At 45.4% G+C, this 10,000-nt stretch overlaps 1 protein-coding gene across 2 annotated transcripts in view; it reads left to right on the top strand.

The window, feature by feature from the left end:
- The window catches only part of LOC143287032 (alpha-1,3-mannosyl-glycoprotein 4-beta-N-acetylglucosaminyltransferase C-like), a 50,459-nt gene that overhangs the window by 38,310 nt on the left and 2,149 nt on the right, over nt 1-10,000 (top strand). For both annotated transcript variants that reach the window (XM_076595044.1, XM_076595045.1), the window contains exons 4-7: nt 698-776; nt 3,546-3,799; nt 6,675-6,903; nt 8,990-9,166. In XM_076595044.1, coding sequence (XP_076451159.1) covers nt 698-776; nt 3,546-3,799; nt 6,675-6,903; nt 8,990-9,166 — 739 coding nt within the window. The remainder of the gene's footprint in view (nt 1-697; nt 777-3,545; nt 3,800-6,674; nt 6,904-8,989; nt 9,167-10,000) is intronic.

Genomic DNA, 10,000 nt, shown 5'->3' with positions numbered 1-10,000 from the left:
CAACAAAAACCCGCTTACTCCTTACATACAAAGCAAAACACAAAACAAAAAACTGCCTACTCCTTACATACAAAGCAAAACACAAAACAACAAAAAACCGCTTACTCCTTACATACAAAGCAAAACACAAAACAAAAAACCGCTTACTCCTTACATACAAAGCAAAACACAAAACAAAAAACCGCTTACTCCGTACATACAAAGCAAAACACAAAACAACAAAAAACCGCTTACTCCTTACATACAAAGCAAAACACAAAACAACAAAAAACCGCCCACTCCTTACATACAAAGCAAAACACAAAACAACAAAAAACTGCCTACTCCTTACATACAAAGCAAAAAGCCAAAAAGAAAACAAACAAAAAAACAAAACAAAAAACAAAAAAAAACAAAAAAAACGCGAAGACTGTATACATCTGAAAGAAACGTAGAGGCATTCAAAATGAACAGATACTCAACTGAAAGGGAAAGGAGTATGTTGTACGGAAAACAAGAACCAAAATCAGAGTTTGCTCTTCATCGAATGTCTACTTTCTTTCTTTCTTTCTTGTTCTGCGGACAGTTTATCTCATTAATTACAGTTTATTCATTTATTGACGGAGCAGTTTGTTCAAAAATAGCTATTTCATTGATTAAGTCAGTGATCAAATTTGGGACTGATCATCTAACTGTCCATTCAATGATGTCTTGACAGAGCTGTACCTGTGGTCTCCATTTCCACGTGGACCCCAACGAAGCCCTGATGCTACCTCGCCCCAACGTCACAGACAAAAGTCAGTGCTTGTGGGGATTTGGGGCTCACCTCTGTGTGTGTGTGTGTGTGTGTGTGTGTGTGTGTGTGTGTGTGTGTGTGTCCTTTACCACATTTGTTTTCTCTGGAAACAGTTATTCTGTCGGCACCCTATCTGCTTGGAAAAGAAGGGGGGAATCACATCTTTCCACATACTGTAATTATGATGACAAAGTACTTCTGGGAAGGGCATTTCTGCTGTGATTGATTAGGTTATTTGATTGATTACCTACGGATACGGAGACTGACTGAGTAAATACGATTCAGTGTCTAACTGGCTGGCTTGTTGACTGACTCAGTAACTGTCTGTGTGGTTGATCCCAGTGTCAATCGATCGACCATTTGATTGACTGTCAAACTTCCTCTGCTTCTACTTTTCCTTCTTCTTCTCCCTCCTCCTCTTTCTCTGCTTCTCCGTCTACTTCTTTTCCTGGGTCTTCTCTTCCTCCTCCTCCCTTTCCTTCTCCTCCTTTTGTCCTCCTCCTCCTCCTCCTCACCTTCCTTTTCTTTTCCTGGGTCTTCTCTTCCTCTTCCTCCCTTTCCTTCTCCTTTTGTCCTCCTCCTCCTCCTCCTCCTCCTCACTTCCTTTTCTTTTCCTGGGTCTTCTCTTCCTCTTCCTCCCTTTCCTTCTTCTCCTTTTGTCCTCCTCCTCCTCCTCACCTTCCTTTTCTTTTCCTGGGTCTTCTCTTCCTCTTCCTCCCTTTCCTTCTCCTTCTCCTTCACGTCTCCTTCAGTGACTCCCCATTCTCCTTGTGCGTCCTCTGCGCAGGCTCCTCTGTGTTCACCTTCCTCATCTGTTTCCTCCTTTATTCACAAGACGTGTTTATTTCAAGAAATTCCGTCAGGATACAAAAAACAAACAAACATGTAAGGTATTTCATTAGCTAACGCACGACATGAAACAGTTTAGAATTGTGCATGATACATTAATAATAATAATAAAATGTAGGCTTATATAGCGCAGTACCCCCATCTCAGATGGGGCTCACTGCGCTTCACAATAAAAAAAAAATGAAATTTAAGACTAAGTGTCGTAAAATATGTACAAAGTCTACAAAGTTTAACATGACAATGGCTAAAATATGCATATGTAAGACTAATTCACATAACAGAAGATATATATATATATATATATATATATATATGTGTGTGTGTGTGTGTGTGTGTGTGTGTGTGTGTGTGTGTGTGTGACACTGAGCTGTACACGAAGGCCATCCACCCACAGAGTTCCTGACCATAGTCCATGTCACTATAACACAACACTGAGCTGTACACAAAGGCCATCCACCCACAGAGTTCCTGACCATAGTCCATGTCACTATAACACAACACTGAGCTGTACACAAAGGCCATCCACCCAATAGTTCCTGACCATAGTCCATGTCACTATAACACAACACTGAGCTGTACACGAAGGCCATCCACCCACAGAGTTCCTGACCATAGTCCATGTCACTATAACACAACACTGAGCTGTACACGAAGGCCATCCACCCACAGAGTTCCTGACCATAGTCCATGTCACTATAACACAACACTGAGCTGTACACAAAGGCCATCCACCCACAGAGTTCCTGACCATAGTCCATGTCACTATAACACAACACTGAGCTGTACACAAAGGCCATCCACCCAAATAGTTCCTGACCATAGTCCATGTCACTATAACACAACACTGAGCTGTACACAAAGGCCATCCACCCACAGAGTTCCTGACCATAGTCCATGTCACTATAACACAACACTGAGCTGTACACGAAGGCCATCCACCCACAGAGTTCCTGACCATAGTCCATGTCACTATAACACAACACTGAGCTGTACACAAAGGCCATCCACCCAAATAGTTCCTGACCATAGTCCATGTCACTATAACACAACACTGAGCTGTACACGAAGGCCATCCACCCACAGAGTTCCTGACCATAGTCCATGTCACTATAACACAACACTGAGCTGTACACGAAGGCCATCCACCCACAGAGTTCCTGACCATAGTCCATGTCACTATAACACAACACTGAGCTGTACACAAAGGCCATCCACCCACAGAGTTCCTGACCATAGTCCATGTCACTATAACACAACACTGAGCTGTACACGAAGGCCATCCACCCACAGAGTTCCTGACCATAGTCCATGTCACTATAACACAACACTGAGCTGTACACGAAGGCCATCCACCCACAGAGTTCCTGACCATAGTCCATGTCACTATTCCATGTCACTATAACACAACACTGAGCTGTACACGAAGGCCATCCACCCACAGAGTTCCTGACCATAGTCCATGTCACTATAACACAACACTGAGCTGTACACGAAGGCCATCCACCCACATAGTTCCTGACCATAGTCCATGTCACTATAACACAACACTGAGCTGTACACGAAGGCCATCCACCCACAGAGTTCCTGACCATAGTCCATGTCACTATAACACAACACTGAGCTGTACACAAAGGCCATCCACCCACAGAGTTCCTGACCATAGTCCATGTCACTATAACACAACACTGAGCTGTACACGAAGGCCATCCACCCACAGAGTTCCTGACCATAGTCCATGTCACTATAACACAACACTGAGCTGTACACAAAGGCCATCCACCCACAGAGTTCCTGACCATAGTCCATGTCACTATAACACAACACTGAGCTGTACACGAAGGCCATCCACCCACAGAGTTCCTGACCATAGTCCATGTCACTATAACACAACACTGAGCTGTACAAGGCCATCCACCCACAGAGTTCCTGACCATCGGGATCCCCACGGTGACCCGGCGGAACGACTCCTACATCGTGCAGACGGTGACGTCACTGCTGTCCAACATGGACGCCGTGCAGCAGAACGAGGTGGTCATCGTCGTCATGATCGCCGACCTTGACCCCGGGGCCCGGAACGCCACGCTGCAGCAGCTGAGGGCGGCCTTCGGGGAGGCCATCAAGGCGGGCAGTGTGCAGGTCATCGCTCCTCCCACCGACCTCTACACCAACTTTCAGGTGAGGTGGGGTATCCACCCTGTTGTACACCAACTTTAAGGTGGTGGGGTGTATCCACCCTGTTGTACACCAACTTTAAGGTGAGGTGGGGTGTATCCACCCTGTTGTACACCAACTTTAAGGTGGTGGGGTGTATTCACCCTGTTGTACACCAACAACTTTAATGTGAGGTGGGGTGTATCCACCCTGTTGTACACTAACTTTAAGGTGAGGTGGGGTGTATCCACCGGGGTGTATCCACCCTGTTGTACACCAACGTTAAGGTGAGGTGGGGTGTATCCACCCTGTTGTACACCAACTTTAAGGTGAGGTGGGGTGTATCCACCCTGTATTACACCAACTTTAAGGTGAGGTGGGGTGTATCCACCCTGTTGTACACCAACTTTAAGGTGAGGTGGGGTGTATCCACCCTGTTGTACACCAACTTTAAGGTGAGGTGGGGTGTATCCACCCTGTTGTACACCAACTTTAAGGTGAGGTGGGGTGTATCCACCCTGTATTACACCAACTTTAAGGTGAGGTGGGGTGTATCCACCCTGTTGTACACCAACTTTAAGGTGAGGTGGGGTGTATCCACCCTGTTGTACACCAACTTTAAGGTGAGGTGTGGTGTATCCACCCTGTTGTACACCAACTTTAAGGTGAGGTGGGGTGTATCCACCCTGTATTACACCAACTTTAAGGTGAGGTGGGGTGTATCCACCCTGTATTACACCAACTTTAAGGTGAGGTGGGGTGTATCCACCCAGTTGTACACCAACGTTAAGGTGAGGTGGGGTGTATCCACCCTGTTTTACACCAACTTTAAGGTGAGGTGGGGTGTATCCACCCAGTTGTACACCAACTTTAAGGTGAGGTAGGGTGTATCCACCCTGAATTACACCAACTTTAAGGTGAGGTGGGGTGTATCCACCCTGTTGTACACCAACTTTAAGGTGAGGTGGGGTGTATCCACCCTGAATTACACCAACTGTCAGGTGAGGTGGGGTGTATTCACCCTGAATTACACCAACTGTCAGGTGAGGTGGGGTGTATCCACCCTGTTGTACACCAACTTTAAGGTGAGGTAGGGTGTATCCACCCTGAATTACACCAACTTTAAGGTGAGGTGGGGTGTATCCACCCTGTTGTACACCAACTTTAAGGTGAGGTGGGGTGTATCCACCCTGAATTACACCAACTGTCAGGTGAGGTGGGGTGTATCCACCCTGAATTACACCAACTGTCAGGTGAGGTGGGGTGTATCCACCCTGTTGTACACCAACTTTAAGGTGAGGTGGGGTGTATCCACCCAGTTGTACACCAACTTTAAGGTGAGGTGGGGTGTATCCACCCAGTTGTACACCAACTTTAAGGTGAGGTGGGGTGTATCCACCCTGTTGTACACCAACTTTAAGGTGAGGTAGGGTGTATCCACCCTGAATTACACCAACTGTCAGGTGAGGTGGGGTGTATCCACCCTGTTGTACACCAACTTTAATGTGAGGTGGGGTGTATCCACCCTGTTGTACACCAACTTTAAGGTGAGGTGGGGTGTATCCACCCTGCTGTACACCAACTTTAAGGTGAGGCGGGGTGTATCCACCCTGTATTACACCAACTTTAAGGTGAGGTGGGGTGTATCCACCCAGTTGTACACCAACTTTAAGGTGAGGTGGGGTGTATCCACCCTGTTGTACACCAACTTTAAGGTGAGGTGGGGTGTATCCACCCAGTTGTACACCAACTTTAAGATGAGGTGGGGTGTATCCACCCAGTTGTACACCAACTTTAAGGTGAGGTGGGGTGTATCCACCCTGTTGTACACCAACTTTAAGGTGAGGTGGGGTGTATCCACCCTGTTGTACACCAACTTTAAGGTGAGGTGGGGTGTATCCACCCTGTTGTACACCAACTTTAAGGTGAGGTGGGGTGTATCCACCCTGTTGTACACCAACTTTAAGATGAGGTGGGGTGTATCCACCCTGTTGTACACCAACTTTAAGATGAGGTGGGGTGTATCCACCCTGTTGTACACCAACTTTAAGGTGAGGTCGGGTGTATCCACCCTGTTGTACACCAACTTTAAGGTGAGGTGGGGTGTATCCACCCTGTTGTACACTAACTTTAAGGTGAGGTGGGGTGTATCCACCCTGTTGGTATCAGTCTGAACAGAATATCTCTTGCAGTCTGTGAGTGTTGCCCGTGTTGCCATTACCGTTTTCAGGTCAAGTGACAATGGACGGCAGCTTAGCATGTTATTGTTAATATGTAGTTATAGTTCTCCGAATTGCCTCCAGAAACATTGGGTGCCCAGATTTACCTGTCCTCGAAGACAGCTGCTGTTCATGCAGTGTCAGATTTAACCAGACTTCAGAAAGAATTAAGTCCTAAATTCTGGGACCAGTTTTCTATGACTGTACCTGTAGGATGATACAACAAGCATTGATGATAATGAAGATGATAACAGCCATAATGATAATATGGAGTGTTGGTCTAGAGGTAATGCGTCCGCCTTGGAAGCAAGGGAATCTGAGTGCACTGGTTCGAATCTCACCGGCAGTCGTCAGTATTTTCTCCCCCTCCACTAGACCATCAGTGGTGGTCTGGACAATAGTCATTCGGATGAGATGATAAACTGAGGTCCTGTTTGCAGCATGCAATTAGCGCACGTCAAAGAACCCACGGCAACAAAAGGGTTGTCCCTGGCAAAACTATGTAGAAAATCCACTTCGATAGAAAAACAAAACTGCACACAGGAAAAAAAAATAATTAAAAAAATGGGTGGCACTCTCAGTGTAGCGACGTGCTCTCCCTGGGGAGAGCAGCCCGAATTTCACACAGAGAAATGTGTTGTGACAAAAAGAGTAATACATATACTTATAAATGTTTTCAGATTACGAAGCAGACTTACGGTCAGGACTACTCCTACGTGGAGTGGCGATCGAAACAGAACTTTGACTACGCATACCTCATGCGGTATTCGGCGCCTCTGTCTCTTTACTACATGCAACTGGAAGATGACGTCATCGTCGCCAAACATTACGTCAACGGCATACGTCAATATATTGACGAACAGAAGGATTCTTGGACGTGTCTGGAATTTTCAGAACTCGGTTTTATAGGTGTGTGTGTGTGTGTGTGTGTTGATTGCTGCAATTATTCCTGACCGAATGTTTGTGCGAACAAATCCAAATCGTGTTGAAGGTGGTTGGCGGAAAATTCAGAAATATTAAAATCAAACAAATTTTGATTGATTGACCAAATTTTCTTTTCTAATCGAGACCCCCCGCCCTCCCCCACCAACCCCCTTCCACCCCAGCCGCCCCCACCCCCACCCCAATTGTTCGGGATGTTTTGTGTAGCTATTGGAGTCAGTGTTTAGTGTAGCTATTGCTGTGAGCGTTTTGTGTTACTATTGTTCTCAGTGTTTTCTGTAGCTATTGGGGTCAGTTTGGTGTAGCTATTGCTGTGAGCGTTTTGTCTTACTATTGTTCTCAGTGTTTTCTGTAGCTATTGGGGTCAGTTTGGTGTAGCTATTGCTGTGAGCGTTTTGTCTTACTATTGTTCTCAGTGTTTTCTGTAGCTATTGGGGTCAGTTTGGTGTAGCTATTGCTGTGAGCGTTTTGTGTTACTATTGTTCTCAGTGTTTTCTGTAGCTATTGGGGTCAGTTTTTTTTCAGTCGCTGTCGCTGTGAGGGTTGTGTGTAGCTATTGCTGTCAGTGTTTTCTGTAGCTACAGCCGTGAGTATTTTATGTAGCTATAGGTGTGTGTTTTGTTTTTATATTGCTGTCAGTGTTTTCTGTAGCTATTGGGGTCAGTTTTTTTTCAGTAGCTATCGCTGTGAGGGTTGTGTGTAGCTATTGCTGTCAGTGTTTTCTGTAGCTACAGCCGTGAGTGTTTTATGTAGCTATAGGTGTGTGTTTTGTTTTTAGATTGCTGTCAGTGTTTTCTGTTGCTTTTGGTGTCAGTGATTTGTGTAGCTATTGCTGCCAGTGTGTTGTGTGGCTATTGCTGTTAGTGTGCTGTTTAGCTGCTGTCAGTTTGTGTGTGTGTGTGTGTGTGTGTGTGTGTGTGTGTGTGTGTGTGTGTGTTGTTGTTGTTGTTGTTGTTGTTTTTAGTTTAGTCATGGCTGACCAATTTGTATAGCTATTGGTGTGAGTGTTTTGTGTAGTTATTGCTGTTGAGTGATTTATTTATCTAGACCTGTGAGTGTTATATATGTAGCCATAGCTGTGAGTGTGTTGTGTAGCTAGCTATAGCTGGTAGTGTGCTGTGTAGCTAGCTATAGCTGGTAGTGTGATGTGTAGCTAGCTATAACTGGTAGTGTGTTGTGTAGCTAGCTATAACTGGTAGTGTGATGTGTAGCTAGCTACAGCTGGTAGTGTGTTCTGTAACTGGTAGTGTGCTGTGTAGCTAGCTATAACTGGTAGTGTGTTGTGTAGCTAGCTATAGCTGGTAGTGTGTTGTGTAGCTAGCTATAGCTGGTAGTGTGTTGTGTAGCTAGCTACAGCTGGTAGTGTGTTGTGTAACTGGTAGTGTGTTGTGTAGCTAGCTACAGCTGGTAGTGTGTTGTGTAGCTAGATATAACTGGTAGTGTGTAGTGTAGCTAGCTATAGCTGGTATTGTGTTGTGTAGCTAGCTACAGCTGGTAGTGTGTTGTGTAACTGGTAGTGTGTTGTGTAGCTAGCTACAGCTGGTAGTGTGTTGTGTAGCTAGATATAACTGGTAGTGTGTAGTGTAGCTAGCTATAGCTGGTATTGTGTTGTGTAGCTAGCTACAGCTGGTAGTGTGTTGTGTAGCTAGCTATAACTGGTAGTGTGTTGTGTAGCTAGCTACAGCTGGTATTGTGTTGTGTAGCTAGCTATAGCTGGTAGTGTGTTGTGTAGCTAGCTATAGCTGGTAGTGTGTTGTGTAGCTAGCTATAACTGGTAGTGTGTTGTGTAGCTAGCTATAGCTGGTAGTGTGTTGTGTAGCTAGCTGTAGCTGGTAGTGTGATGTGTAGCTAGCTATAGCTGGTAGTGTGATGTGTAGGTAGCTACAGCTGGTAGTGTGATGTGTAGCTAGCTACAGCTGGTAGTGTGATGTGTAGCTAGCTATAACTGGTAGTGTGATGTGTAGCTAGCTACAGCTGGTAGTGTGATGTGTAGCTAGCTACAGCTGGTAGTGTGATGTGTAACCAGCTGCAGCCGAGTGTGTTACTGTCCCAGGCAAGCTGTTCCGCTCCAAGGACGTGGACCGCCTGTCCCAGCTGCTGGTCATGTTTTTCCAGGAGCAGCCAGTGGACTACACCTACCTCTACTTCAACATGCTGATGACGCAGCTGCAGAAGAGGATTCGAACCCCGACCCTCTTCCAACACCAAGGGGTGCACTCCTCCTTTCCGGGTACACGTCATGGGGGTGGTGTGGTGACGAGATGGATAATGATGAAAATGATGATGGTGATGTTAGTTCTGAAGGAGGCGTCAGGGTGTTGGGAGTGATACGTGTGGGCCGTGTGATGAACATATCACTTCACTTCACTTCAGCAGCTCAAGGAGGCGTCACTGCGTTCGGACAAATCCATTCGCAACTCCACATCTGCCAAGCAGATGCCTGACCAGCAGCGTAACCCAACGCACTTAGTCAGGCCAAAAAAGTTAACATGCAGATATAATGAAAATAAATCGATAAATAATTAAAGAATAGAGAGGGTGGGGCAAGGGAGAAGTGGGAAGAGGGTGATTTTTTTTTTTTTTTTTTTTTTTTGCTTGTGTCGTATATTTTGTGGGGGTTTTTTTTTTCTTTGATTCGTGATATGTTTCGTGACGTAATAATGTATTTGTAAAAAGCAATCAACATGAAAACAAAGGTTGAAGAAAGAAGAGGTCTTGTTTCGCTATTCAAATCTTGAACAGCTCATCGAACAAGTAAACAGTGTAAACACCACAGACAATATAACCTTCAAGGGCATTATTTTTCGTCATTCATTGAGCACTGTGAAGCTTTGTAGATGTTCGGAATCGATGCAGATATATGTCTTTTTTTCGATAAGTGTTTCATATCTATGGCATTGAAATTCCCCAAATACTCGTTTCATACAATATTGTGACTCAAGACAGGAACAAAAATGTCACATATTCAAACCCTTCGCACGTTTAAGGTCAATGTGAAGAGTTAAATGCACGTGTCCCCCACCCCACCCCCACCCCCCACCCTCTCTCTCGCTCTGTGTATGTT

Source organism: Babylonia areolata, chromosome 10 (genome assembly GCF_041734735.1).
Source record: "Babylonia areolata isolate BAREFJ2019XMU chromosome 10, ASM4173473v1, whole genome shotgun sequence".
NCBI lineage: Eukaryota > Metazoa > Mollusca > Gastropoda > Neogastropoda > Buccinidae > Babylonia > Babylonia areolata.
Note: the sequence above shows the minus strand (reverse complement) of the source record. Positions and strands in the feature narration are given on the sequence as shown.